Source organism: Haliaeetus albicilla, chromosome 4 (genome assembly GCF_947461875.1).
Source record: "Haliaeetus albicilla chromosome 4, bHalAlb1.1, whole genome shotgun sequence".
Taxonomy (NCBI): domain Eukaryota; kingdom Metazoa; phylum Chordata; class Aves; order Accipitriformes; family Accipitridae; genus Haliaeetus; species Haliaeetus albicilla.
This window is the reverse complement of record NC_091486.1, coordinates 18,386,649-18,414,456: the sequence shown is the minus strand read 5'-3', so window position 1 is coordinate 18,414,456 and position 27,808 is coordinate 18,386,649. Positions and strand designations below refer to the sequence as shown.

Here is a 27,808-nt window from a genome sequence, read left to right as displayed (position 1 = left end):
GTTAGTGTGGCAACTAACAGGCGAAGGGACCGGAGAGCTAAGAGCCATGTTGTGCACTTCACAGAGAATATTCACAAACCAGTGAAGACTGCTGTCCCTTCAAAGACTAGCAGCTTTAGCACTGTAGCACCCCAATGTCCTGCCCCAGGAAAGTGCCCTTCTGGGGCACCCCTAGGCTGCTCCACGAGGAAGGGGATTCACATCCAGGAGCCTCGGCAGTTTACAGCAATCCCAGCATGAGGCATGCACTGGTGAGTGGGGCCGGTGCAGTATTGCCCAAGTCTGGGGAGCGGCAAGAGCTGATTTCCTCTCCCTGCTGCAAGGCTGGCAGCTCTGACTCTCCACATGTTTTAATAAAAAGCCAAGGCCTTGGACAGGTAGAGGTGAACAGAGACCTGGCCTGCATGGCTGCGCAGCTCCATGGCATCCCCAGGATGGTCAAGTCCTTGCCCCAGTCCTTGCAGTGTGGCAGGGGAAAGCTGGCCCCTAGTCACAGCAGGATGGAGCCTGTGTTTGAAATGGCTCCTTCGGGGTCCGTCTTGTAGAGCATGAAGTGGCCCTGTACCTGGGCAGCGCTGATCTGTTTGGAGACCGCCAGTGCCTGCTCCGCAAACCGCTCGGCTGCAGCCAGGGGCTGCTCGGGGTAGAAGCGCTGGAACATGCAGGCAAGCTGCCAGCGGGAGCAATGGCCCACATACTGCTTGAGATCCACGCGGCCAGGACGCACCAGGGCTGGGTCCAGCCTGTTGAGAGACACAGGGGTGCCTTGAAAACCTGATCAAAGTGTCTTTGCAGGGTGGGTCCTGCAGGAATCATAGAATCATTTAGGTTGGAAAAGACTTTTAAGATCATGGAGTCCAACCATCAACGATGCCCACTAAACCATGTCCTGAAGTGCCTTGTCTATGCGCTTTTTGAATACCTCCAGGGATGGTGACTCAACCACTTTCCTGGGCAGCCTGTTCCAATACTTGACAAACCTTTCAGTAAAGAAATTTTTCCTAATATCCAATCTAAACCTCCCCTGCCACAACTTGAGGCATTTCCTCTCCTATCTCCAGCCACCTGACAGAAGAGACTGGCAGCCACCTCGCTACAACCTCCTTTCAGGTAGTTGTAGAGAGCGATAAGGTCTCCCGTCAGCCTCCTTTTCTCCAGACTAAACAACCCCAGTTCCCTCAGCCACTCCTCATAAGACTTGTGCTCACCCCTCACCAACTTGGTTGCCCTTCTCTGGACACGTTCCAGAACCTCAGTGTCTTTCCTGTAGTGAGGGTCCCAAAACTGAACACAGTAAAGGCCCCCCTGCTCCATGCTAGCACAGCCAGTGTCCTGTCTGTAAGGTGTCCTATCTGCCAGTGTCCTATCTGCATTGTGAGATGGTAAAGGTGGGGAAGAGGTTTGACCCTGGGGGATTGAGGGGGGAAATCAACCCAAAAGAAGCGAGAGAGCTGGGGAAGGGCTGGCTCCGGAAGAGGAAAAGCGTGTCCTGGGAAACAGCTCTGCCCATCTCTGTCCTATGAGCAACCTCTGAACAACCCTCTAGGCCAGCTCGGTCTGGAGTGAACCAAGCTTGCCACAGGGCAGCGTCTGGCCGGGTGCCGTGAGCCCAGGCTGCATCCTGCCAACCCAACGGGCTGCACATGGGGCTTGTGTTTTACTGGCAGCATGGCCACAACCCCAAAACCTGCAGATCCCCATGGGCAGGGAGCTGGTACCTCTCCTGAAGGGCACAACCTTGCTGGTCTGAACAGCAAGGAAGCATCTGAGGCTCCAGCAGAAGAGACCCTGATTAGCAGTCAAGGGTTTGCATCCCAAGGGAGGATTTGGGAAACCTGAATCCCCAGTCTGCACACTGGAGGATGCAAATAGCCCTCCGTAAAGCCCATCAAAAGGGAGCAAGGTTTTCCCATGCTACCCTCCCTGTTCCCTCCCAGACGGCAGCTCTGACCTGTCCACGTAGTTGGTGGTCATGAAGACAATTCGGGCCTCTGTGGAGGCTACACCATCCAGCGCGTTGAGGAGGCCACTGAAGGTCAGGCGCCCCATGCCTTGGTACACAGCTGGGTCTGCAGACAGAGGTGTCTGAGATCATATCCACTGGTCACTAACCCCATGCAGTCTTGCAGGCCACCTCCCTATCACCTGAGGCTTAAGCCAAGCTCCCCACTCTCTCCTTGCCCTGAGGTTGACCCTCTGTCTCTCCCTGGCTGGCAGCACATTTACCTCCCCTGCCCACCTGCACCCCTGGGAACCCAAAAAGAGAATAAGGGAGAAAGCCATCCCCTTTCTCATGCTGAAAATAGCTGGGCAGGAGAAGTGTCTTTGCCTGAGGATAAAGGACCCAAACTTCCCTTTATATAGCCTAGCCACAACTGGGCGAGGTCCAGCTTGGGCCCCAAGGCCCCAGAGAGCTGCCCACTCCTGGTCTCTGCTGGTGTGGCAGAGCAGCCCAGAGTCCAAACCTTTCCCCAGCACAGCCAGCAAACCTCCCTCCCACCACTGGCCCAGGAACAGGGGCACTGCTCACTCTCAGCAGCGAGGTCCCGGCTGACGAAGGCAGCATCCACGTCCTCCAGCAGGATGATGCTCTGCTGCGGTGCCACGCTCAGGAGGTGATTGAGCCGGTCATCAGAGAGGCTGCGGTCGCTGAGGCTCAGCAGGCAGATACTGTACTGCAGCTCCCCAGCCAGGGCTGTGCTGGGAAGGACACAAACCACAGGGGTGAATCACAGCGAGAAAGCCCGGAGCAGAGGAAGAACTGGATCTCCATGGCCAGCAGCAGGAGAGAGGGCAGAGGCATCCTCCCCCAGTGGAGATCAGATATGGAGGGCGGGTGGGAGCCCCCTGCTCAGCCTGCTGGTGCCATGCAGCACTGTGCAAAGCAAGGGTGTGAAGGGCTTGTCACCCTGACCTGTCACGGTGCCAGCAACGCAAATGCTTATACCAGGCACCACACAGGAGGCACAGCCCACTCCTGCATTTCAAACCCAAACTCATCCACACCCTCTCAGAAGAGACCGCTGTGCCCCAGAGCAGGCAGCTGGCAGGAAAACTGCTGTTAGCCAGCTGGCAATACTCACATGAAGCTGCTTTTCCCACAGCCAGGAGGACCATACAGCAGGTAGCCTCTTCGGTAGGGGATCCCTAAAAGACAGTGTCCTTTTAGGAATCAGCTGGGTTGCTCTGAGCTCTCTCCCCAGAGCCATGGGGGCTGTGCTGAGCACACACAGAGGATACACCAGAGGAAGGCAAGCAGCAGGGAAAAATCTCTCTGCAGCCATGTCCAGAGAGGACCACAGGCATCCTGCCTCACCCCAACAGCAGCGTCACAGGAGCAATGAACTCTGTGGCTTATAGTGGTTTCCAGGATTAGATTGAACCAAGGGGAGTTTGTTCCTTTGCAGACCCAGGCCTGACCCCAGCACCCGGGCTTGCTCATTTACAGGATGTGGCCAACGTGGTGCCCCACAGCTGTGGCTGCAGGGGGGTAAGGAGCCACGCTGGGCACGGTACAGAGGACGCCACACTGGAGCCTTGCCTCTCTCGCTGTACCACTTGGGGTTGTCGATGAACTCCTTCACGTCGTGGACCAGCCTCTCTGACACACCTTCCTCCAGCACCACAGAGCTGAGAGGCCGCCGCCGGCGGGGAAAGCCAAACTGCCGCCACTCTGCTCCCATGGCCGTGTACATGATTGTCCTTCCCTCCTGCTGCTGCAGTGCCAGCTCCCGGGCTGCAGAGAGAGGCAGAGGGGACAGCTGGCAGGGAAAAGGATCTCCCTTGAAGCTCTGGACATCTCCTGGGAGCAGGCTGTTCCCAGCAGGACCCCATGCAGCTCCCCTACAGACCTTCCCGGAGGATATTGAAGAAGATCTCCCGGTTGGTGCCCAGTGCAGTGAAGGTGACGGACTCCCAGGGTGTCCCTGTGTGCAGGTCGATCATCTGCTTCTCCCGGTTGCGCTCGATGCGAATCCACTTCCTGCGATACCTGGGGTGGGAAGACAGGGTTGGGAGACAGTGGTCCAGCACCACTCAGCTGTGCCCAGCCCAGTTCATGCATCAAAGAGAACACTCATCTTGGGTAAGGAAATCACCTCACACCAGTGAATACAGACTCCTCTCGCTACTCTCAATCTCCTGCCCTAATTCAGACCCAAGGAGGAGGCAGAATCCTCTCTGTTGTCTCCATGGACACCTCAGGTTGGAGTTTCCTTGCCAAAACAAGGGTCAGTCCCCAAACTACTTTCCCCCTGCCCTCCCTTACCAGATGAAATGGTTCCCAGGGCTGGGGACAAAGTCGAACTTGGTGCTGACACGCCCACTTTCATGCTGCAGGTATGACGTCTCAACGCTGAGGTGCTGTGTGTGCTTGGCATGGTGGGAGATCCAGTTCAGCAGCCAGTGGTAGCTTTTATCCTTGCCGGGCACCTCCAAGGTGATCATACAATGGCGCCTGAAAGCCACCAGGCCAAACTGGGCCCCTTTCCGGGCTAACGCCAGGGCTGTGCCCACCCCAACGAGGCCAAACCCAGCCCCGAAATACGGGTTGTCCTTCAGTGCTAAGACAAAGTCAGAAAAGGGCATTGTGGGAGGTTAAGCGGCTCCTTTTCACAGCATCGTCTCTGCGCTCTGGAAACAAACCTGTGTGGAAAAAGGAGGACTGAATGGCAGCGGGGAATGCAACAGGTCAACCACAGTTGCCTGGCCTTTATTGTGGCTGGTTCGCAAGGCAAAAGGCAGCCTGGCACATTCAGATCCCACACCCGTGCTTATCTTATTAGCGGGGGTTCAGACTGCCGCTGGCCACAGGAACCTTCTCCCTCTCTGCAGCCTCTGGGTGAGACAGGCAGGAGGGGTCCAAGAGCTGGAGGCTCTCAAGCAAGCACAGGAGCATCTGTTCCTTCTTCAGCCATGACAACAAGCCCAGAGTTTTACACAGTTTTATTCTTTAAACAGCTACAAATCACTGAGCACTCCAACTATTTAAGGTTTATTGTTTGAAAAAGCTGAAGTGCGTCCCCAGGCTGAGCCGAGAGCTGTTTCTTTGCTGCTGGCAACAGGCGCGCGACTGTGGTGGAAGCAGCATCTCCATGTCTGGATTAAGGGCACCAGCCGCACACTTAAGGGGCCCGAAGTTTCTCCAGCTCCCTCAGCACAGGTCTGTCAGATATAGGGGATGAGGGGGAGCCTCCCCCAACAGAGAGACAGCCTGACGGACTTGCTCTGCTCCCTCAGGGAGGATCCCACCTCCCCCAGAACGGGGTCTGACCCTGCAGCAAGGCTCCTTCCCAGGATAGTGCCTGCCCTGCCCCACAGGAAGGCCTCGGGCCCACGGCAGTGTCCCTGCCCCGCAGTCGGGCCTTTCCCCCCGCAGCCGAGCCTCAGCCCCGCGGCAGGAGCCCACCTTCCCCCGCAGGAGACCCAGCCCCACACCGGCCTTCCCCACGGCAAGGCCCCCTCATCCCCTCCGGCAGGAGCTCGCCCCCGCCGGTACCGGCCTCGGCCTACGGCCCCGACGCCCCTCACCTCCACGCAGCGCCGCTCTAGCCCAAGCCGCGCCGCTCTCTATAGCCCCGACCCTCACTTCCGCCCGGCGCCGCTTCCGGCCGGCTGCCGGCTCGCACCATAGAGCGGAGCCGGGGCGGTCGGCGGGGCAGAGCAGAGCGGCCGCGCGAGCCGCACAAAGGGTGACGCTCCCTCCCGCCCAGCGTGCATCATCGAGATGTGCCAGGGCTGGAGGCACCGGGGCCCGGTTTGAGCCCCCGGCCCGGGGCGACGGGGACAGGCCGGGGCTGCGGTGCGAGGGGGCTGGGACGGTCGCGGCCGTGTGGGGACTCGCGGTGGGCACCTCCTCGCTGGAGGCTGGGCCCAGGTCTGGGGGTTGGGCTCGGGCTGGGGCCCACCTGGGCCCGGGGAGCAAGCCCTGGCTGTTGGGCGCAGGAAGAGGCCCCCGAGTTTGGGGAGGATACAGGGGTCCCTGCACCCCATCTCCCCCGTGGCAGTGGGTTTTACCAGCAGCCTGCTTGGGGCACAGCAGAAGGGAGCCAGCTTTGAGATACCCCAGTTCATACCCCTGCCTGGGGATTGGCCCCCCAAAATCCAGTAGGACCCCATGGCCTCTGGGTTCTCCCTTGTTTAAAGCACTTTCTTCTGTTTCAGTGTAAGAGGCCCTCCTGCCCGGCACCAAGCCAATGCCCGGTGGCAATGAGCGCAGAAGTGGCTGTGTCTGAGGGTCCCAGCAAGGAGATGGAGGCCCTGTGCTCGGAGCTGCTCCTGCCTACACCAGGAGAGTCAGGAGCTGTAGGAAGCCCCAGTGTGGCCAGCACCAGCCTGGCTGGGACGCCCACGCTGACCGCCAGCCAGGACTTGCTGCTGGCAGAGGCGTCGATGCCTGGGGAAGGGGCTCACTCTGAAGGAAGCAACGTGGAAATATTCATCGAGGCAGTGGCTGGCAACATGACGCTGAGCAACGCAACCAATGCCACAGGTATGGTGTGCAGGGAGGGCAGAATGGGCCCTATGGCGCTCAACGGAGGGAGAGAGGTCTGGCAAGGACCCCTGTCCCCTCCAACTGGCACCCTGGGGACACCGCGGTGCCCTTGTGTCTCTGACCTCATATGCGTCATGAGTCTGGTGCCACCATTTAGTGCAGACCTGGCATGAGCTGGGTGTGTGGATGGGGAGGGGTGGCTGTGGGAGTTGCGTGCTAGGTGAGGGGGTTGCTCCAGGCTGTCAGTAGGGACCAGGTGGAGATCTCCACCCTGGACTGTCGCCTCCAACATGCTTCTCACTCGGGTCCAGTGTGGGCACATCCTGCTAGGAATGGGGCTGAGCCCATCTCCCATCTCTGCATGCCTCAAAGGTGCTAAGGGACAGAACTGGTCATCGTGGTCACCTGGGTGGTGGTGTTCCCTCTCTTATGGGAGGTGTCCTGGGATACACCGGGTAGGGGGACGGCTGCAGTTCTCCAAACTAATTTGTGGCAACAGGGATTTATGCTCCTTGTCCAGAGCTGGAACTGAACTGCCAGTCCCAAGCTCTGGGCCTGGTGAAAGCCCTTTTTAAAGCTCACCCCTCCCCCTCTGCAGAGGTGCTGGTCAAAGTGGTGGAGCTGTATTTCTGCGAGAGGTGCGGCCAGAGCTTCCCAGAGGCCTCCCTGCTTTCCCAGCACCAATGCCTGCTGCTGGCCCCCCCGGGGCACCTGGAGCTCCCCGGGACACTGTTGGCTTCTGCCAGGGAGGGCCAGAGCGAGCCGAGGGGTTCGGAGCCACCTGGAGTCAGCACGCAGGAGGGCTCCATTCCCGAGCACCTGCTGTGCCCTGTCTGTCGAGAGGTGTTCACACAGCCCGGCGAACTCAAGGAGCACTTCAAGACCCACCGCGCCCCACCAGGAGCTCTGCCTTGCCCTGAAAAGGGCTGCTGCTTTACCACGGAGGACCGCAAGCAACTGCGCGGCCACCTGCACCGCCTGCACGGGGCCTCCCCTGTGTCCTGCACCTACCGTGCCTGCCCACTGCTCTTTCCCAGCCGCCTGGCCATGGAGCAGCACCACCGCACGCACTTCCCCTTCCACTGCGGCCACTGCGACTTTGTCACAGCCAATGCCAAGCTCTTCTGGCAGCACAGGAAGGGCCATGCTGCGGAGCCCCCTGCTGAGGCACCTGTGACAGATGGCCACCCTGGCTCGGCCCCCCATGGCCTCGAGCAGCGCTGTGTCCTGCCATCAGGTACAGACGGGGGGTCCGGGGCCTTTGGGTGCTGCAGAGGCTGTGTCCGTGCATCCCAGTTACAACTGGGAGGAGTGGGGGGTGATGCTGTGCTGCTGGAGGGCCAGGGAGCCCTGCATTCCTTCCTCCTTGCATGGTTTGTGCCCCCCATCTCAGCCAGGAGTTTTTTTGCATGTATGTGGGTGAGGGGGCTCCCTCTTGCCTGGAGCATGATGATCTCTGTCTTTCCCCATTGAAGCAGCAGAAGAAGGGCAGGACAAGGTGGGGAATTGCCACCCTGGCTGGGAAGCCACCACAGCAGAAGCCAGGCCAGCAAAGCCCGCAGGCACTGGGGAGGGCTCCTTGGAGGGACAGAAAGCGTCAGCTGGAGAAGAGGACTCGGACAGTGGTGGGGATGAGTCGCCAGAGGAGGATGGCGAGAGCCCCTGCGAAGGCGAGGCCAAAGAGGATGGGAAGGCAGCTCCTGAGAAAGCCAGAGTGCCGCGGGCACAGCACTTCAAAGGTAGGATGTGGAGCCCTACGAGGAGCTGCTCAGGCTTTGTATTATGAACAAGCAGCACAGCCTCGAGACTGGCGGGGAAACATGGGCCGGGCTGGTGGGGCCTGGGGGTCCCTTGCCATCCAGCAGCCCCACATCTCCTGCATGTACCAGTGAATTGTTCCCCCAGCCCCCTGCCCAAGCAAATGCATCCCTTCTTTTGCCTGCCCACAAGCACTGCCAGGCTCAGGCAAAAGTCTGCCAGGCTTTGGGGATCAGGAACACACGAGCAGGCCTGATTCCGGCTGCGCTTTGCCAGTGTTGAGCTGGAAAGAGCTCATCTGAACCATGCTGGTGGCTTGGGGTGGGGACAGTCCCTCTTAAGTAGATGGCCACTGTGTGACCACATATGTGTATAAGCCCTCACCCTGGCACAGCTGGATCGGGGAGAGAACATCTGCCTGTGCTCTCCTTCTCTTCCCTGCTGATGGCTCCCCATCCTCTGCTTTCACAGGGGATGTCACGGAGGGCTCTGAGTACCTCTACAAAACCCACATGTGCCCCGAATGCAAGCGGTGCTTCAAGAAACGGACACACCTGGTAGAGCACCTCCACCTGCACTTCCCTGACCCCAGCCTGCAGTGCCCCAACTGCCACAAGTACTTCACCAGCAAAAGCAAGCTGAAAATCCACATGATGCGGGAGACAGGTGAGAAGGCCCATCGCTGCCCGCTCTGCCACTACAGCTCGGTGGAGAAGAATGCCCTCAACCGTCACATGGCCAGCATGCACGAGGACATCTCCAACTTCTACTCCGATGTTTACTCCTGCCCTGTCTGTGAGGAGAAGTTTCGGCTCAGCCAGGCCCTTAAAGAACACTTGAAGACTCACAAAGCCGAGCCCAAGAGGCTGAGCTGCTTCCAGGGGGGCTGCAACTACTGCGCGGAGGACCGGAAGGAGTTTGTCCGTCACCTCAAGGATGCTCATGGCATCAAGGCGGTGGAGTGCAAGTACCATGCCTGCTCGCTGCTCTTTGGCACAGCCGAGGCCATGGAGGCTCACCGAAAAACCCACTATGCTTTCCACTGCCAGCAGTGTGACTTCATCTGCTCCAACAAGCACGTTTTCCGCAAGCACAAGAAGCAGGGGCATCCAGGCAGCGAGCAGCTCCAGTGCAGTTTCTGCCCCTACGCCACTTTCAACCCCGTGGAGTTTCACGACCACGTGGGCAAGATGCATGCCAATGAGAAGATCCACAAGTGCACTGAGTGCACCTTTGCTACCGCGCACAAGAGGGTCCTCATCCGCCACATGCTGCTGCACACTGGTGGGTGTCCGCTGTGGGGGTCCCAAGAGCCGAGCTGGGATGGGCAGGGAGGGCTGGGTCAGGGCTCCTGGATCCCATCACCGGCTCCTCCACTCTGGTGTCACTTGGCTGAAGTTGTGGCCTGCCCCCATCCCTCCTGTTACCCCCAGCTCCTGCTGAGCTGGTTTCTCTACAGGGGGAGGCAGACCATGTTGCTTTATCCGCTTGTCATGCTGAGGGCGTTCCTGTGTTGTGTGTAGGAGAGAAGCCTCACAAGTGTGAGCTCTGCGACTTCACATGCCGGGATGTGAGCTACCTGTCCAAGCACATGCTGACCCACTCCAATGACAAGAACTTCATGTGCACTGAGTGTGGGTACATCACCAAGTGGAAGCACTACCTGAACGTCCACATGCGCAAGCACACTGGAGATCTCCGGTATGACCCCTGGCTCCACTGGCCTGGCAGCATAAGTGGTGCTCCCCAAATCCTGCTCCAGGGGTTTGCTGCTCCAGACTGCATTGTGTTCCCGACTCTCTCATGCCTGGGGGATGGCTACAGCCTGCTCTGTCTGGCATGTAAGAAATGCAGTCTTTGAGCTTGCAGATTGTTGCCAGCATGGTGCTGTGGAGGCAAACCTACTTTTGGTGTCTCCATGACACCAAGGTCTATTACCACATCAGTGCAGCTCTGAGCTTGGGTTCACAGGCTCTGCTGATGTTCGTGGGCCGAGGCCAGCTTGGACATGTACAGGACTCTGCCAAAACATGTTTTTCACCTCTGTGTTATCACCACCTTTGGGCTCAGTCTGCATCCAGGGATGCTGGAGGTGCTGCTGGTGTGTCATGTGTGTGGGCAGGGTGACACGGTCACTGTATGGAATACTCAGGAAATCTATCTCCTGTCCCCAGGCTGGGGGTGTAAAGCACCAGCAGTGCCAAGGGCTGCAGCAGGGAGGAATTGCCTGTGGTAAGAGCTGCCTGGACGGCAAAGGTCAGATCCGGCAAACCAAACAGTACCCCTTCCCCATGTGTCCAGGACAGGGAAGCAGAGCTCAACGTGCCTGACAGGGCTCAGTCTGCCCAGGTTCTTCATGCTGCCTGACCAATTCTGCTTTCCCCACAGGTACCAATGCAACCAGTGCTCATACCGGTGCCACCGCGCTGACCAGCTGAGCAGCCATAAGCTGCGGCACCAGGGCAAAAGTCTGATTTGCGAGGTGTGCGGCTTCGCCTGCAAGCGCAAGTACGAGCTGCAGAAGCACATGCAGGCGAAGCACTCGCAGAACTACCAGGTGCCCATCTTCCAGTGCCAGTACTGCACCTACCAGACCAAGTACAAGCAGGCGCTGCTGAACCACGAGAACTGCAAGCACACCAAGCAGAAGGAGTTTCGCTGCGCCCTCTGTTCCTACTGCACCTTCAGCAACACCAGTCTCTTCTTCCACAAGCGCAAGATTCATGGCTACGTCCCTGGTGACAAGGACTGGCTGGAGAACTATGCCAGCAAGGAGCTGGAGATCAGCTCATCCGAGGCGCTCTTTGGCTATGAGCTTGGCGCAGCCCTGCGTGTGGATGTCAGCTCCCCCCTCGCCAGCAAGGAACAGTGGGCAAAGGCGAAGCCATCCCAGCTGGAGTCCCAGGAAGAAGAGGGCTACCAGCAAACATTTGTGGTACCCCTCCTTGGGCAGGATGCCGCTCCACCAGAGAGCGGCAGCGAGGTGGAGAGAGGTGTGGGTGAGGGGGAGCAGAGCTGTCCCACTGCTGGTGACACCCTGGGAGATGACTGCGTGCGAGGAGATGCTGCTGAAGGCTCAACTGGGCTTGCTGCTTCTGGGGATGTGGCAGAGAGCTGCACCTTGCACTTGGAGGCACTGAATGTCTCGTCTGACCCCCTCCTGGAGCATTTGACTGGAGAAGCCTGTGCAGCACAGTCGGAGAGCGTAGAAATGTTGACCTGCAAGGAGCCTCCTGCAGCCTATGAGATGCTGGGCTCCCGGGATGACCTTGGCTTGGAGGACAATGACAATACACTCGAAGACATCCCAGACTTTGAGGAAGAGGAGGGAGATGTACAGGAGGATGAGGCAGTGAGGCTGGAGGGCAGTGTAGCGGCAGGAGATGGCCAGGGAAAAGATGGCCTAAGACAGGCCACGGGCCACCTTGAGGGGTCATGCTTGGACCACCAGAAGCTGGTGGCAGACACCGAGATGAGAGAGACCAGCCAAGCCGAGCTGCCAGAGGCCTGGCTCAATGTGCTGAAGACAGCTGAGCAGAGCCACCCACCTGTCCCAGAGGACGTGGCTACCCCTGGTGACGATGCCAGAGGCAGCTCGGAGTCAGTACTGAAGGCTCTGCGGAAGCAGGACAAGGAGCAGGCAGAGACGCTGGTGCTGGAGGGCAGGGTGCAGATGCTTGTGGTGCAGTCAGAGAGCCAGATCTTTAAGTGCGAGAGGTGCTCGTATATCACGCGGAAGGAGAAGTCCATGTCCTTGCACTCTAAAGCCAGCTGCCAGAGCCGCCGGGCCCCGCTTGTGTGCCATGAGTGCGGTGCCAGCTTTAAGCAGCAAAGGGGGCTCAACACCCACCTTCTCAAGAAGTGCCCAGTCCTCCTGAAGAAGAACAAGATCCTCAAACCAGCTGGTCAGGAGCCACCTGGGTTGTGCCAACCTGCTGACCACCCTGGTGATAATGGTACAGAAATGGCAGAGAGCGAGAAGAGAGGCTCAGAGGAGTTTGGGCATGCTGAGAGCCCTTGGGAAGCTGAACTGTTGCCCAATAAAACACAAGTAGCAGGCAGTCCTTTGGCTGGGCAACAGGTATCGGGCTGTCCTGCCCCTGAGAAATCCCTGCTGGGTGACAGCACAGAGGTGGCAGAAGAGCCTCCCCAGCAAGGTGATGGGGCTGAGCCAGGTGGAGCCACTTGTCCCCCCCAGCCTGGGAAACCCTCAGAGAAATACCGTCTGGAGGGTGGAAAGCTGCACTGCAACGCCTGCTCCTTCGTGTGCTCCCGTGTCTCCACCATCACCTCCCATGTGGAGGATGGGTGCCGGCGCCTGGAGCAGTTCTGGTGCTCCCTGTGCCCAGAGGCCTTCCGCTCCAGGCGGGCCCTCAAGAGCCACTGTGCTGAGAAGCACATCGTGCATCCCAAGGAGGATGGACCCCAAAGCACCAAGCTCCCTGAGGGGGACCCAGCCGGCATTGAGATGGGCCAGCCCAGTGAGCTTCTGCTGGATGTGGCCTCCCCAAAAGCCACCCTGCCCAAGAGGAGGCGTTTCTCCTGCCCCACCTGCCCCTTCACCTGCCACCAGGAACGGGCCATGAAGACACACAAGAAGAGGGGCTGCGTGGCGCTGGGTGAGTTTCGCTGTGCCTCCTGCCCCTTCACCTCCAAGGCAGCCAAAGCCCTGCGGCTGCACCGCAAGCTGCACCGCAAACACTACAGCAAGCGGCCGCAGCTGCAGTGCCGCCAGTGCGAGTTCACCTGCAAGCAGGCCCGCTGCCTGCGGCAGCACGTCCGCATCAAGCACGAGGGCGTGAAGCCGCACAAGTGCCGCTACTGTGAGTTCAGCACCACACGGCGCTACCGCCTGGAGGCCCACCAGTCCCTGCACACTGGTGTGGGGCGCATCGCCTGCGGCATCTGCAGCCAGACCTTTGGCACCAACTCCAAGCTGCGCATCCACCGCCTGCGGGTGCACGAGAAGACGCCCACCCACTTCTGCCCGCTCTGTGACTACAGCAGCTACCTGCAGAATGACATCACCCGCCACGTTAACAGCTGCCACCGCGGCGAGCTCAACTTTGGCTGCTCCCGCTGTGAGGCTCGCTTCAGCTCTGAGACAGCCCTCAAGCAGCACGTCCTGCGTCGGCACGAGGAGAAGGTGTCCTATGGCTGCCCACGATGTGGCTTCGTGTGCCACAGCGAGGCCACGCTCAAGTGCCACGTGCAGAAGCAGCACCCACACCTGGAGTGCAGCACCTGCAAGGAGACCTTTGCCACCCGGGAGGCTCTGGATGAGCACAAGACACAGCATTTCAGCCACCGCTGTGAGCTGTGCAGCTTTGCAGCCAAGGAGCGGCAGCAGCTGGTGCGGCATTACGTGGAGAGCCATGAGCCAGCCACCCCCCAGGACAAACCCCTGCGGTGTCCCTTCTGCGACTTTGCCTGCCGCCACCAGCTCGTCTTCGACCAGCACATGAAGGGCCATGGGGGCACCCGTGTGTACAAGTGCTCAGACTGCGAGTACACCACCAAGAACAGGCAGAAGATCACATGGCACATCCGCATCCACACTGGTGAGAAGCCCTACAAGTGCCACCTCTGTAAATACGCCTGTGCTGACCCCTCACGTCTCAAGGTGAGAGCGCTGCTTGGGGATATATCCTACTGCATCTACATAGGTTGGGGGGGATCCAGACATGGGAATTTGGGGAAGAAGAAACTACTAAGGGGAGGTTTTGTCCTTTGTCCTCTCCTGTGGCTCATACAGGAATAGGAGGTGAGCAGATAAAAACTCATGTGAGTACAGTATGTCTCTTCCCTGCTCCCTGCTGTTGCAGATTAAGGGGAAAGGGGATTTGTAGCAAAGCAAGAAAGTGGGTATCACGGTTTAACCCCAGCCGGCAACTAAGCAACACCCAGCCGCTCGCTCACTCCCCTCCCGGTGGGATGGGGGAGAGAATAGGAAGCATAAAAGTGAGAAAACTCATGGGTTGAGATAAAGACAGTTTAATAGGTAAAGCAGAAGCCACGCATGTAAGCAAAGCAAAACAAGGAGTTCATTCGCTACTTCCCATTGGCAGGCAGGTGTTCAGCCATCTCCAGGAAATCAGGGCTCCATCACGCATAACTGTTACTTGGGAAGACAAATGCCGTAACTCCAAACGTCCCTCCCTTTCTTCTTCCCCCAGCTTTATATGCTGAGCATGACATCTTATGATATGGAATATCCCTTTGGTCAGTTGAGGTCAGCTGTCCCAGCTGTGTCCCCTTCCAACTGCTTGTGCGCCCCCAGCCTGCTCTCTGGTGAGGTGGTGTGAGAAGCAGAAAGGGCCTTGACTCTGTGTAGGCACTGCTCAGCGGTAATGAAAACATCTCTGTATTATCAAGGCTGTTTCCAGCACAAATCCAAAACATAGCCCCATACCAGCTACTATGAAGAAAATTAACTCCATCCCAGCCAAAACCAGTACAGTGGGCAGCTGTCTGCGTTAGCTCCTCTTCCCGCTGACATCTCTGGCGTCCTCTGGGTGCAGCCTTGCACCATTCAAAGCCAAGTTTTGCTGCCTGCTGGCTTGCAGTGTGCTCTGTGGCACCAGTTAGACACAGTGCAGGGAAAGCTTAGCTTCCCTGCAAGCAGAGCCAGACCCTGCCCTCGTTTCTGTAGGTGATTAGCATCCTCATGCATGGTAAAGGGCCTTTCCTAGAACAGGAGGGCCAGGCGTGGGGTAATGGAGGAGAAAATGGTCTGGTTTGCTAAAAGGAATATTGACTTTTCTAATGGCCAGGCTGAGGTGGAGCCATCTGGGACTGCCTGGGCAAGGCTGTGCGATGTGCTCAGCTCAGGGCTAGCTCTGTTGGGCTTGGTTTTAACCTGGACTTTGCCCTAAATACCAAACTGGGGAGAAAAGCCTGTGCCCCTCCGCAGGCTGGGACAGAGCAAGCTCAGCAGTATGCGGGTCTCATCCTGACCCTGCTGTGGATCCCCATTGCCCATAGTCTGCCAGGCAAGCAGGCAGCCCTCCTTGCCCCACGCAGTTTGAGATGCCAGAGCTGTCCGTGAGCCCCTCGCTGGCATCCCAGAGCCCTGCACATTCCAAGGGCAGGGTACATGGCCTCATCCTGATCCTGCCTTCTTGCCCTGTGCCCAGTACCACATGCGGATCCACAAGGAGGAGCGGAAATACCTCTGCCCCGACTGCGGCTACAAGTGCAAGTGGGTGAATCAGCTCAAGTACCACATGACGAAGCACACGGGTGAGTGCTGCCCACTGGGAGCGGGCCGTGGGCTACCAGAGACAGTTGGGGCTGCAAGGACCTCTGCTCCTTGCTGCCTTTGCTACCAGTGGCCCAGCTGGAGGTGGGGGAGGACCCCCAGCTGTTGGGGGGCAGCACATTCTCATGTGTTGGTGGGTTGGGGACAGTCCCCCAGGGAGGGAGGGAAGGTGGGGTGGTACGGACCCCAGGTGCCATGTGGTGCCTTGGAAATGGGGGGTCTTGGGGTGCCTGCTGACTTGATGGGATGTAGGGGGGGAGTCCCTGGGGACTGCTGCTCTGTTACAGGGATGGCAAGACCTGCAGGATGGTGGGCACTGTTCCCCCATCCTGGTGCCATTCCCTTTCCTGTTGTCACAGGTCTGAAGCCATACCGCTGCGATGAGTGCGAGTACCGCACGAACCGGGCAGATGCCCTGCGGGTGCACAAGGAGACACGGCACCGAGAGGCCCGCTCCTTCATCTGCGAGCAGTGCGGCAAGGCCTTCAAGACCCGCTTCCTCCTCAAGACCCACCTGAAGAAGCACAGCGAGGAGAAGCCCTATGTCTGCAATGCCTGCGGGCGGGCTTTCCGCTGGGCAGCCGGCCTGCGCCACCACTACCTGACCCACACCAATGAGCACCCCTTCTTCTGCCGCTACTGCCCCTACAAGGCCAAGCAGAAGTTCCAGGTCATCAAACACATCCAGCGGCATCACCCCGAGCGTGGGGCCGGCGACCCCAGCCAAGGGGTGGGCAAGGACCCCAGCACGCCCACCGTCCACCTCCATGCCGTGCAGAGGGAGAGCCGGGCCAAGGGACCCCCCGGGGTGGAGCAGGAAGGAGGGCGCCCTGCAGAGAAGGATGGTGCTTTGCAGTGAGGCCGAATCCCGACTGCTTTAAGGCCTCAGTGGTGCAGGCCTGCTGCGGAGATGTATGTGTGTGTATAGGCATATATGTATATGGGTTGTAAAATATGCGGCTGTATAAAAGGAATCTCTCAAGCTCCTTTTAATACTGTTTCTTGGGGCTGTTTGTAGCCCCGTGTGAGCAGTGGGCCAGGTGCCCACAGAGAAAGAGGGCAAGGACAAGCCCAGCTCCCTGTGTCTCCCCAGCACCACTGCAACCAGACCCAAGCCTGCCTGTCATCAAACAATTTATTAGGTTGCTTACAGAGAAGGGACATGGCGAGTGTTTGTAGGGGCCAGGGGCTGTGATGGGGCTCTATAGGGTCAGGGGGCAGTGAGGACTGACTCCTCTCCCAGCTCTGCCCAGCCCTGGGGTTTGCTCGGCTCCAGCCTTGCTCCCCTGGCCACTGGGGACCAGCCCATGGGGCAGAGCCAGGGGGCTGCACACCTCCTCCCCGCAGCCAAGCTGTGCCCGTGGGCCAGGGCAGAATGCACATGGGGGGTGCAGGGGGTGCACCAGCACAGACCCCAAGCTCAGGCATGGGAGGCAGCATCCTGAACCTGAGAAGGGGAGGTCTCTGCCTTTTCCCAGCCCTTGGAGGCCACTGCAAAGGGGGGCACAGCAGTGACGATGACACAGGGACGACACAAATGGCTCAACGAGAGGGCAATGTGGTTGGCTCTGTGGCCCCGGCTGCTCGAGGCTGGCTCTATGGCTTCCATCCAGGTCCTGCTCACCCCACGAGCTCAGTCCTGCTCAGGGCCAGGCGGCTCGGTGATGCGGATGTGGACAAAGAGAGAAGAGGGTGGGATGCTGGTGCCGTCCTTGGAGAGAAGATGGATGTGGCGGTAGCCTGCAGGGGGGACAGCAAGGCTCTGGCTGACTGCTGCCCACCACCCCGCTCTCTAGCACCCAGCTGAGCCCCAGACACCCTTGCTGGAACTGCCCCAGAGCCCCACCACCATCAGGCAACAGCCACTCACCAGGTTTGATGTTGGTAAAGGCTAGGGTGAACTGGCCCACGAAGTCATTCCTGGACGTCTTGTCGTAATCCTCCACCACAAAGCGGACGAGGGCCAGCTCGGGCACATGGAGCTGGAACTGGAGTGTCTCGTCCCAGCGGGGGTTAAACCCTGGGAAGGGAGAGTGGGTGCTGGGAGGGTGAGGGAGGGCAGGGATGGGCCACCTGGGCACAGCTGGCCCACTGTGGCACTCACCATTGTTCTCGATGTACTTAGTCTCCTGGCGCGCCTGGTCTGCAGGGACCCCATGGATCTCCACACGCACCAGCGGGTCAATGACGGCTCCATCCTTAGTGTTGGCCACTTTGGGCAGCTGCTGCCCGCTGATCACCTGCAGGAAGGGGCAGGGACCCCGTGAGCCAGAGAGCAGCTGAACCAATCTGCTGGGAGGCTGCTCAGCTCCAGCACGCTGCCCAACAGTGTCCCCACCCATTTGGGACTGACAGAGCCCCAGGACACTGTCATGGCTCCCCAGGGTCTCTCCTTGGTCCCATACCTGGATCGTCAGGGTGATGGGGCCAGGGCCCTCCCGGCTGCCAGGGTCACTGGGGTTGAAGAGAGTCTCCTCGTCCCTCATGAAGGGTGGTTTGAGCACGTAGCCGCAGCGGCCATTCTGGCTGAAGAGCCCATCACACAGGTCCATCTCCATGCCAGCCGTCTGGAAGTTCAGAGCCACTGGGGGAAGGTGGCAGGGAAAGGGTTCAGGGCAGCTTGGAGACACCATGCCCTGCTTGGAGCTGAGAACCAGCCTGTCCCCATGGCCAGAGAGATGCAGGACGGCACAGGTGGACAAGGCACTAATGCCTGGGTATACCCAGGCTCCCCAGGGCAGAGCAAGAGCCTGCAGCCAGATCTGGCTCCAGCTGGGGTTGTAGCTGGCACCAACACGAGCTTTGATGGTGCCATTTGGCACGGGACCTAGGGCATCTCCCCAGGCCACAGCCCTGACACCCCCCCAGCCATACCGATCTGGCACCCCACGTTCCACATCTCCTGGGGACTGTAGTTGGAGGAGTCAGTCCGCATCCCACTGGGGTAGATGCGTGTCAGCTGCCAGGCATTGTGGCGAACAAACTCATTCCCTAGGAATGGAGCATGAGAGCCACTCATGGGGTCATTCCCTGGCCTGCACAGCTACCCACAACATGTAGTGCCTCTCCATCCATCCATGCAAACATCCATCCATCCAAACATTCATCCTTTCACCCATCCATCCACCCATCCATCCAAACATCCCTCCACCCATCCCTCCATCCACCCAGCCATCCATCCATCCATCCACCCACCTACCCACCAATTCTCATCCCTCTTCCCTCCCAGGAACCCAGGCATCCTGCCTTGCTTTCTAAACCAATAACCCCGACTCACCCACCAGATCTAAAACCCAGGGTACAGCCCTGCTGGACCCCCCCTTTCCCCTGGACAGGGAGGGAACCCCGGTGTCTGGGGGCTCTAGCCCTACACCTGAGGAAGCCACCTGCCCCCTCCACCCTGGCCCAGTCCCCTGGTGCCACTGTCCCCTCCGTCTCACCCGCGTCCCGGATGAGCTTCCTGGCCTTGGCCTCAGCAAAGGAAGAGATCTCGGAGGGCCGGGAATGGCTGCGGGCCTCCTGGAAGCCCCGGAAGGACACGCTCTTGCAGTAGATGACGCAGTCAGACAATGCCTGCGCCAGGTTCTCCTTGTCCTTCTGCAAGGCAGAGATGCGTTGGGTCCCTCCTGATGGGAGCACCGCCCCCCAGGACAGGGGCTGTAGAGTCCAGGGCAGCCAAAAGCAGTTGGGGGTGTGCTGGGGGTGGAAGCACCCCCACCACAGGCAGCCTTCCTGCCAGGAACGGAGCAAGCAGGGGACCCCCAACATGGTGCTACCACAGGGACACTGGGCAAAGAGGGGTCTGGCCTGGCCAGGGGCAGAAAGGGCTGTCCCCCCTGCCTGGTGATGTCTCTGCCTCTCCTCTCGGCACTAGGATGTCACCATGGCCCATAGCTGTGTCTGGGGGCTCAGCACTCCTGGCCGGTCCCCAGCCCAGGCCACCCACCTTCACCCTCCGCCTCTCCTCCTCTGCCTCTGCTCCATTGTCATCATCAGACACATCAGGCGCCTCATCCCCCGGCCCATCCAGCATGTCCTCCAGCCGCCCGATCTTCTTCCCCTTCAGTAGGATCTTGTGCTTCAGCTCCTGCAGGGTTGGGGATGGAGAGGTAGGCACCTTGGGGTACCCATCTTCTCCATGAGACTTGCTGTTCCCCAGGCCCCGCATTGCTGGGGGCCAGCACCACCAGCTTCCTTCAGCACCCAGGAGGGGACAGGATAGGAAGGCTCTGCTCTGCTGTCCGGCTCTGCAGGGCATGGGGAGACAACCTTGGGGACAGCTTTGGGAGCCCTGTGAACATGAGACAGTATTCCCAGGGTCCCCAAGTGCTCCAGCAGAGCAGGATGATGCTGGGACAGGGGTGGCCTTCCCTCTGGACAGCAGAGCCACCTCCTCACCCCACTCCCAGGCAGGACAGCGATGCCCAGCATGGCCGCGCTCTGTCCCTACCTCCGGGGACGGGAGCTGGGTGGGGACGCGCCCATCGGTGGTGGCGGTGAGGAGCTGTTCCCCCAGGATGTCCTTGAGCTGCTGGGCCAGGACCTCCTGTTGCTCCATGCTGCAATGGTTCTCCAGGGACAGGATTACCGGGTAGTCTGAGGTCTGGGGAGCAATGTGCACAGCTGGAGATCAGCCTCGGTGGAGTTGGGGAGCTCTCACAAGGGCTTTGCCCAGGCGTGATCAGTGCCAGGATGGAGCGCCTTGTGTGTCCTCGTATCCCCAGGCATGATCAGTGCCAGGATGGAGCGCCTTGTGTGTCCTCGTATCCTCCTGAGACCTTCATACCCCTCCAATCCCCCAGCATCCCTCATATCCCATCTCATCCCTGCATCCCCCAGGCCCCATCTCACCCCTGTACCGCCAGAAGACCATGTCTGCATGAGCCCCCATCCCCTGATGTGGCACAGTGCAGGGCTGTGGGTCAGACCCCCCAGTGCTGTCCCCCAGGAAGGGACACAGCCGCCTTCCTTGCCCACGGCGGGGTCGGTCCTGCTGCAGCACCAGGTGTGTGAGCCCCAGCATCGCTCCCCCTCCAGACATCCATCACTGCCCCCAGATTGCAGCCACATCCCCCACCACCTGCTGAGGGCCGCCCACGACACCCAGCACCCGGGGAAGGGTACCCTACCTTGAAGGCGTACTTCCCCAGGGTGCTCACCACCTCCCGGAAGGGGATTTTGGAGGTGAAGGTGTGGCCGTGGTACACCATGGGCTCCCCGTTCGGCCCGTCCCAGCAATCCACCTCCAGGCACCGGCAGCCCCGTTTCAGAGCCCTGTGGGTGTGTGGTCACCCCTGGAACCCCACACCCAGCCAGGGCACCAGCCCCTTGCCCTCCCCCCTGGCTGTGGGTGTCACCCCTGCAAGGACCAGGGGACAACTGCCAACGGTGGAGATGCTGCTGCATGCAGGGCAGGAAGAGCTGGGCTCAGCATCCCCAGAGTGGACCCCCTTGCTGAGCACCACATGGCACAGCCACAGGGGTGCTGGACGAGAAGGGGGCAAAGGAGCTTCTCCTCTTGGTGGATTTGCCCCATGGAGCTGCCTGGGGCATGGCACTGGGGCAGGAGGGTGCTGGGGGGCAGCCAGGAGGCAGCAGCTCCTTTACCTGATGTAGCCCTCGATGCTGCTCTGGCCCCGGATCTGGTCCTCTATCAAGTAGGTGTTGTGGGAGGAGGAGATGAAATAGTGGCAGAGCGGCTGGCTCATGTCCTGCCACAGCGCCCGGTGCCGAGGGTTGAAGATGGAGCCCTCCGGGGAGCAGAGGTACATGAGGAACCCGTCGGCACTCAGTGCATGGCGAGCCCGGGCTGCAGGCAGAGGGGGAGGCTCAGCAACAGCCAGGGACCCAGAGGGGACAGGATCAGGACAAACGGGGCTGCTGGCAGCTCCTGGCATCCCCAACCTGGTGGGCACAGCTGCTGCCAGAGGCTGGGGCACAGGGATAGATGCCCTGGGGCAGAAGCCATGGGAAGGCGGGCAGCAGACCCCAAAGCCAGAGCTTGCACCCCATGGCTGGTCAGCCTTCTACACCAAAATGGTCCAGGAGTGGACCAAAAAAAGGGAACTGCACCAGATCACACCATGGTGAACCTTCCCCCTGTGTTCACCTGCAGCAAGATGGGGCTGGGGATGCCCCTGCTGTTGGGTTGTGAGTCTCAGCACCCTCCTTCCCCACCGTGCAGAGCACAGCCGATACCTGGGCTGGCTCTCACCTGTCTCTGATGGTTCATACTTGTCGATGAGCTCCATGGCCAGCTCCTCTGTGCCCTCATCCTCCAGCTGCTCTTGCCGCAGGAAATCCACCAGCTCCAGCAGTGTCAGCTTCTTCCCATCCTCGGAGAAGTCCTGGAAGAGGCTCAGCACCTCCTCACGCTGTGTAAGGGTCTTGTAGAAGAGCACGAACTCCTCCCCTTCCAGCGTCCCCGACTCTGACTTGTCGGCAGCCTGCAAGGGAGCTCACTCAGCACCTAGCTGGGGCAAAACAGGGTGTCCTGGCCACCCCATGGAGCTGTGGGGGGATTCACCCACCCCCAACAGAGGGCACAGAGACTCCATGCCAGCGGCAGTGGTAGGCATCGATCAATGCGTGAACGGATGGATGGATTGGCAGATGGAGGGCTGGTTGGGTGGACTGATAGATGGATGGGTCCATGGATGGAGAGATGGACAAACAGGTGGAGGGATGGATGGATGGATGGATGGATGGATGGTTACATGGATGGATGTATGGACAGCTCGCTGGCTGATTGGGTTGATGGATAAATAAACAGATGGGTGGTTAGCTGGGTGGACAGATAAGCAGCTGGATGGACAAATGAAGGGGAGGGAGGAACAGCTAGCTGCCTTGGCTGGTTGGGTTGACAGATAAATGAACAAATGGATGTTTGTCTGAGTAAATAGGTAGTTGGGTGAACAAATAAATGGATGGATGAATGGATGGATGGATGGATGGATGGATGGACAGAAGAAAGTGACCACATTCTTCTGCAGGGAGGTGTTGTGCAGCTTGTTCCAGCCCCTCCAGCCCCTCCCCAGCCCCTCCAGGCCCTCAGGTGCAGTGCCTACCTGGAACAGCCGCAGGGCATGATCCTCATTCATGTCAATGTTCATCATCTTGAGGAGACGCTGCACCTCCTTGAAGTTCATGCGCCCATCCTTATTCTTGTCGGCTTTCTGGAACCAGTCACAAATCCACGTGCGAGAAACCAGGGCAGATGTTAAGGGAAAGGACCTTGGCTAGGAGAGATGGAGCTGGGGAGCATCAGAGGGCCTCTTTTCCTTTTTCTGTGGGCTCTCCCTGCCCTGGTGCAGATGGCGAGACGCAGAAGAGCTAAGCACACTCTGGGGCAAGGCTGGAGATGCAGGGCCTGGGGGATGGCCAGAGACGGGGAAGGACTGAGTGTGGAGGGCAGAGTGGTACCCGCAGGAAGGATATTGGTCTATCTTCTCCCTTTGGTCCATGCTGGTGGCCACTTCAATGAGCTGGCGCAGGCCCTGGACCCAGCACTGCGCCTCCTCTGCTGAGCCGGCAATGAGGTCCAGGTTGCCCCGGCGGCCATAGAAGACAATGGTGAAGCAGCGCTCGGGGGGAAACTCGTCAGCCAGGCTCTGCAGCACCTCCGACTGGTGCCCTTCCCGCACCGTCTCCACATCGCTGATGGAGACTGGGGCAGAGGGAGGGGAGGCCTGTCTGTGGGGGACAAGGACCACAGGGCAGGGGGCACTGCCCACATACAACTGTCCTTCCAGCCATCCCTTCTTCCACTCATCCATCCATTCATCCATCCATCCACTGAGCTACTCATCCATCCATCCATCCATCGAGCTATCCATCCATCCATCCATCAAGCTACTCATCCATCTGCACCTCTGTTTGTCTGCCTACTCCTCTGCTGGCATGTCAGAGCTTCCACTTGTATCAGCTGCAATTTCTACTTAGCCTTTGTGACCTATGGGTCCTGCTGGGGGCAGGATGCTTCATGGAAAGGTGTGGTTGAGAAGAGCCCAGACATGCACACAGAGTCTCTTGAATGCCCCAGCACCCTTTGCAAGTACAGCTCCAAGAATCGCCATAAATTCACATCCCTGTTCACTCTGAACCCGACTGATGGTCCCATGGCCAACATACAGCAGCCGGTACTCACAAGCAGACTCAGTTTTGCCTGTCCTCTTGGACTGGTACCAGATGGTCATGCAGTCATCCTGCAGCTTGAAGTAACGCTGCTTCTTCCAGCTCTTGGACTTGACTTTGCGCATCAGCGTCCCTTGCTGCATCTGCTCCAGCGTGTCTGTGAGCTGGATGCCTGTGGGCAGTGTGGGCTGCATCACTAAGGGCAGGGGTATCCGGGCACTGTGCCCTGGTACCTTGCTCCCTCTCACTTCTGGGACCCCCCTGTAGTCCTTTGATTTGGGATGGAAGCGGGACAGACACCAAACAGACTCCCTTTGTCACAAGAGGGGCAGAAGGTAATTCCCCATCCACCCTTCCCACCCGCCCTTGGCACTGCCAAGCCCAAATCCCAAAAGCCGTGATGGGCTAGGGATGCTCCAGAGTGCGGCAAGGTGAGCTCAACCCCCAGGCCAGATTTGCCCCGGGGTAAAACCGGATGGCCCAGTGCCGTGCCCTGCCCTGCACCTCCCCTCCGCCTGGGCACTCACGAGCGTTGCACAGCAGCGATGCCATGGCTCTGCCTCCTCCACACTGGCAGCCGCTGGGGAGGGAAGAGAGAGGGTGGCTGGGGGGAGCGGGGCCGGATCCCCCCACTGCACCCGGGTCCCACCAGATGGGCTCCGGCCGTGCCCACACGTGTGTGAGGTGCGTGTGCCCCTGCCCGTGTGTGAGTGCACCTGTGCCTGTCTCCTGATGGGTCATTGCTTTCCTTAAGTGTCAAATTCACACCACCATGCTCAAGAAATGTTTATTTGCATTACCTGGAAGCCAGAGCTCGAAAGGTGTTGGAGGAAAACAGAAAAACTTGCGAGCACAGCTGCCCCGCATCCCAGTGGGTACTGGAGCCCTGCTGCTCCCAGGTCACAGCTCCCAGGGAAGAAGTAGCCCCGGGAGCTGGGAAAAACTGCCCTGGGGGTGCCTAAGAACAGCCCCCACCGCGTGGGAAAAGGCCCCCAACCAGCAAATTTGGAAGTAAGGGAGAGGAAAAGCTGCGAGAGCAAGGACAGGGGTGCAGAGCAATGACCCTCAGCTCCCCCACCCCTTTCTCCCCAGGGAACGTCAGCACCCCGGGACCGCAACCACACTGGCAGCTGAACAGGGAGCGTGCTGCGACGAGTGGGACTATAAATACAACTGGTCTGACAATAAGGCTTTGATTAGGCTGTTAAGAATTTAATTAGACAAATCGCTGGATGTGCCTGTCACCCAGGTGCTGGAACTGGGCCCTCGAGGAGTGGATGCCGCAGCTGGTGAGCTGGGATTTGGGTGCAGGAGGGGACCCGGGGGTCCCTGGGGGCGGAGGGCTCTGTGCCATGGTGCAGGGGTGGCAGCCGTGCCCCAGGCCCCTGACTCAGCACAGGCACCGGCAGCACAGGGCTGGGAATAGCCGGTGCCGTCAGTGTGCAGGCAGCTGCCAAGCCCGGCTGCCAGACCCTTGCAGGCTTCGGGACCAGACAGCAGCCGTCCCCTGCTCGGTGTGGGGACAGGCAGGTCAGATCCCCAGCAGAGCGCTGGCTGGGGCTGTCGCCCCGCTCCTGGGGGACGTGCCAGGTGTGGGGCTGGCAGTGGCCGGTCAGCTGTCCCCAGGGCAAGTGGGGACTGCCTTTCCACGCTCTTGGGGACCTCGTGTTGCTGGAGTCATGGAACGGCTGGGGTGCCATCCCAGCTGTCTCCCAGCAGCGCCCAGTGCCGCGCATTCCCAGCACCGGCCCTTCTTGCAGGGCTCAGACCACAAGGACTCGCTGCGGTGCCTGCACCCTCCCACATCCGATGTGCCGGGGGGGACTGACCCACTGGCCCAGGGCTCAGGGCACCCACACCTACAAATGGAGGGTGGTGGCACCACACTCCTCTCATGCCCTGCAGAGTGAGTGCCCTGATGCCCGCTGGCTTGCAGAGCCCCAGCAGTGCCTTGCCCCCTCCCTCAGCATGCTGTCATCCCCCCTGCACCCCATGGCCTGCAGGGAACCAGTGGGGGGACAACCCCGGTCACCCATCTGCCTGGACCCTCCTGCCTCCTGGCAACACCCCGGTACAGCCGCTTTGCAGGGTCACAGCTCCAGGTGCCCACCTGTCCCATGCTCCCTGTGCTGCAGCAGGGAAGGGGATGGAGATGAGGATGTTTTTGGGAAGTCAGCGCGGAGGGAGAGGCACTGAGGCTGGAGGAGCGGAGAGAGATGCTGGCCTGGGACAGGGATGGGCTTGGTGCCACCACTGGGTCTGTCCTCTCTGCACCCTGCCACGCATGTGTGCAAGGAGGCAGTGTGCAAGGGAGCTGCTTGCAGCCCCCAGGCCCATAACTGCGCTGAGATTTTGGAGCTAAACTGATCTCCCCCAGTGCCAGCCCTTACAGACTCCCAGCATGGCCCAAGCATGCCCCAGCCGTGGAGATGTGCCCTCCCTGCACATGCAGCAAATAAGAGATGATCCCTTCCAGCGCAAGGAGGATCCTGTGAGTGTGGACACAAGGACACATCTGTTCAGCTCTCCCTGGCGCACGAGTGATGCCCCGAGCCCAGCGCAGCCTGGCTTCACACAGCCCCCTTTGCCCCCATCTGAGTTACACTGTAGAGGGGAGCAGGACAGGAGCCAGGGGCTGGAGAAACCCAACCCTAGGGCTTCCTGCAGGGCAGCTGCCTCCTGCCAGGGACAGCCCGAGCTCCTCCCAGCACACCCTGAGCCACCATAGCCTCTCTCCTGGAGGTGACAGTCCCCAAACGGAGCTGGAGGGCCAGCGGGTGTGAGTGCTCCCCAACCGCTCCAGTGCAGAGTCCTTGAGCAGAATTAAATGCCACCATGGGGGTTCCTGTGCCCGAGCAGGGAGGGATGCCCCCCGCCTCCCTGGGCACCCCCTTGCTTTCTTGCCACCCCGGTGTGCACACAGCCTGCCCGTGTCCCGGGGCTCTGCTTAGCCCCACTGCCCCACACAGCCTTCCCACCCCCCCCAGGACACGCTGCAGCCCCCAGAGATGGAGCCTGACCCACGCAGGGGAACCAGCCGGCAGCTGACAGGGTCAGAGGGGCTCGGGGGGGGTGGGGTCGGACAACGGGCTCCGGCATGGAGCAGCACAACCCGGGAGTGCGGAGCTCGGGGAACAAGTGACACCTTAAAGCAGAGGAAAGAAAACCGCCGGCACCTCTCCCCCCACCCCACGCCACGCGTGCAGCCGCTTCTGGGGCAGCGCTGCCCGACCCTGGGGGTCCCAACCCGCCCCGCCGCCCCTCTCCCGCCGCTTCCCGCGGGGAGGAGCCGGCGCCCAGCCCTGTACCCGCTCGCCGGTGCGGTGCCGTGCCGTGCCGTTCCGCTCCGCTCCGCCGGTGCTCCACCGCCTGCGGCCGCACGGGGCCGGGGCTGCCCCGGCTGCCCGCCCCTCGGCAGCGGCTGGGCGGGGAGCCCGCCCCCGGCCCCCCGCGCCCGCGGGACGCCCCCGGCCCCCGCACGCCCCACAGCCGCCGCCTCTCAAGGTCGCCTCGGATTAAGGTCACGCCGCTCCCGCTGGGGGAGGGCGGGGAAGGCGGGGGGAAGGCAGTGACGGGACCGGCAAGGCTGGGAGCACCCTACAGTACCCTCCGCTTGGGGCCGAGCCCCCCATTCCCACCCTCCGGCATAGCCTGTCCTTCCTCAGAGCCGTTTGCACCCAGCACGGCCCGACCTCCCCAACCACAGAGCACAGAGGGGTCCCCACTGTGTCCCTGTCCCCTTCCCAGGACACGGTGGTCCCCAGGGCCAGGACCCTCCGGTTCGGAGAGACACAGGACCCAAAGAGCAGGGCACAGTTTGAGCATCCCGGGCCAAAACCTCCATGGGGATCCAAGCTGGGGCAACGCTGAGGGCAGGCACCAAAGTTCAGGTGGCCGATGCTCTAATAGACCTGGACCCTGGGCAAGCGTAAGAGCACTTCCAAACATCTTGCAGGAAGGCAGCGAGCGATCTCCCCAGTGGGCTCCATCCGGAGCCCATTGGAGAGAGCACTCGCTGCCTTCCTGCAAAGCAAGATAGAGCAGCACCTCCTCCCCCAAACCCCCCCACATTACCTGCTCCAGGAGAGATGGGGTGCCGAAGGGACACGGCCAGCTCCCACCAAGAAAAGCCACGTACTCTCCCCAGCTCACATCCCCAAGCT

At 60.2% G+C, this 27,808-nt stretch overlaps 3 protein-coding genes across 12 annotated transcripts; 1 reads left to right on the top strand and 2 right to left on the bottom strand.

The window, feature by feature from the left end:
• Positions 1-27: 27 nt before the first annotated feature.
• On the bottom strand, positions 28-5,611 carry BCS1L (BCS1 homolog, ubiquinol-cytochrome c reductase complex chaperone). Its single transcript, XM_069781152.1, has 8 exons — positions 5,530-5,611; positions 4,268-4,644; positions 3,852-3,991; positions 3,542-3,736; positions 3,084-3,147; positions 2,531-2,700; positions 1,952-2,069; positions 28-743 (listed from the first exon to the last, which is right to left on the bottom strand). The coding sequence occupies exons 2-8, from the start codon at positions 4,585-4,587 to the stop codon at positions 491-493; spliced, it is 1,260 nt and encodes a 419-aa protein (XP_069637253.1). The 5' UTR covers positions 4,588-4,644; positions 5,530-5,611; the 3' UTR covers positions 28-490.
• On the top strand, positions 5,602-16,494 carry ZNF142 (zinc finger protein 142). Of its 5 annotated transcripts, none has more exons than XM_069781134.1 (9): positions 5,602-5,843; positions 6,163-6,490; positions 7,092-7,730; positions 7,972-8,232; positions 8,723-9,535; positions 9,775-9,952; positions 10,640-13,874; positions 15,388-15,493; positions 15,872-16,494. In XM_069781134.1, the coding sequence occupies exons 2-9, from the start codon at positions 6,208-6,210 to the stop codon at positions 16,369-16,371; spliced, it is 6,015 nt and encodes a 2,004-aa protein (XP_069637235.1). In that variant the 5' UTR covers positions 5,602-5,843; positions 6,163-6,207; the 3' UTR covers positions 16,372-16,494. The 5 variants fall into 5 exon arrangements, with proteins under 5 accessions (XP_069637235.1, XP_069637233.1, XP_069637231.1 ...); XM_069781132.1 differs by having other exon boundaries at positions 5,629-5,690; positions 7,969-8,232; XM_069781130.1 differs by having other exon boundaries at positions 5,688-5,800; positions 7,969-8,232.
• A 135-nt stretch (positions 16,495-16,629) lies between these two features.
• Positions 16,630-27,789, bottom strand: PLCD4 (phospholipase C delta 4). Of its 6 annotated transcripts, XM_069781139.1 has the most exons (17): positions 26,954-27,649; positions 26,629-26,771; positions 24,173-24,226; positions 23,659-23,817; positions 22,950-23,178; positions 22,580-22,709; positions 21,727-21,958; positions 21,120-21,321; positions 20,642-20,786; positions 19,963-20,115; positions 19,459-19,599; positions 18,953-19,109; positions 18,387-18,503; positions 17,918-18,096; positions 17,617-17,752; positions 17,383-17,532; positions 16,630-17,252 (listed from the first exon to the last, which is right to left on the bottom strand). In XM_069781139.1, exons 3-17 carry the CDS (start codon positions 24,195-24,197, stop codon positions 17,146-17,148), a joined length of 2,262 nt encoding a protein of 753 aa, XP_069637240.1. In that variant the 5' UTR covers positions 24,198-24,226; positions 26,629-26,771; positions 26,954-27,649; the 3' UTR covers positions 16,630-17,145. The 6 variants fall into 6 exon arrangements, with proteins under 6 accessions (XP_069637240.1, XP_069637241.1, XP_069637242.1 ...); XM_069781140.1 differs by lacking the exons at positions 26,629-26,771; positions 26,954-27,649 and adding an exon at positions 27,720-27,789 and having other exon boundaries at positions 24,173-24,225; XM_069781141.1 differs by lacking the exon at positions 26,629-26,771 and having other exon boundaries at positions 24,173-24,225; positions 26,954-27,650.
• Positions 27,790-27,808: the final 19 nt, after the last annotated feature.

Bases quoted from the DNA above. Each gene is read 5' to 3' on its own strand.
- BCS1L (XM_069781152.1), bottom strand. From the start codon at position 4,587: ATGCCCTTTTCTGACTTTGTCTTAGCACTGAAGGACAACCCGTATTTC. The intron at 3,992-4,267 runs GTAAGGGAGGGC...TTCCCACCCCAG, and splicing joins CCTGGGAACCATTTCATCTG to GTATCGCAGGAAGTGGATTC. The intron at 2,070-2,530 runs GTGAGCAGTGCC...CTCTGTCTGCAG, and splicing joins CCGGGACCTCGCTGCTGAGA to ACCCAGCTGTGTACCAAGGC.
- ZNF142 (XM_069781132.1), top strand. From the start codon at position 6,208: ATGAGCGCAGAAGTGGCTGTGTCTGAGGGTCCCAGCAAGGAGATGGAG. The intron at 9,953-10,639 runs GTATGACCCCTG...CTTTCCCCACAG, and splicing joins AAGCACACTGGAGATCTCCG to GTACCAATGCAACCAGTGCT. The intron at 15,494-15,871 runs GTGAGTGCTGCC...CTGTTGTCACAG, and splicing joins CCACATGACGAAGCACACGG to GTCTGAAGCCATACCGCTGC.
- PLCD4 (XM_069781140.1), bottom strand. From the start codon at position 24,197: ATGGCATCGCTGCTGTGCAACGCTC. The intron at 17,753-17,917 runs GTATGGGACCAA...CCCTTCCTGCAG, and splicing joins CCATCACCCTGACGATCCAG to GTGATCAGCGGGCAGCAGCT. The intron at 17,533-17,616 runs GTGAGTGCCACA...CTCCCTTCCCAG, and splicing joins TAAGTACATCGAGAACAATG to GGTTTAACCCCCGCTGGGAC.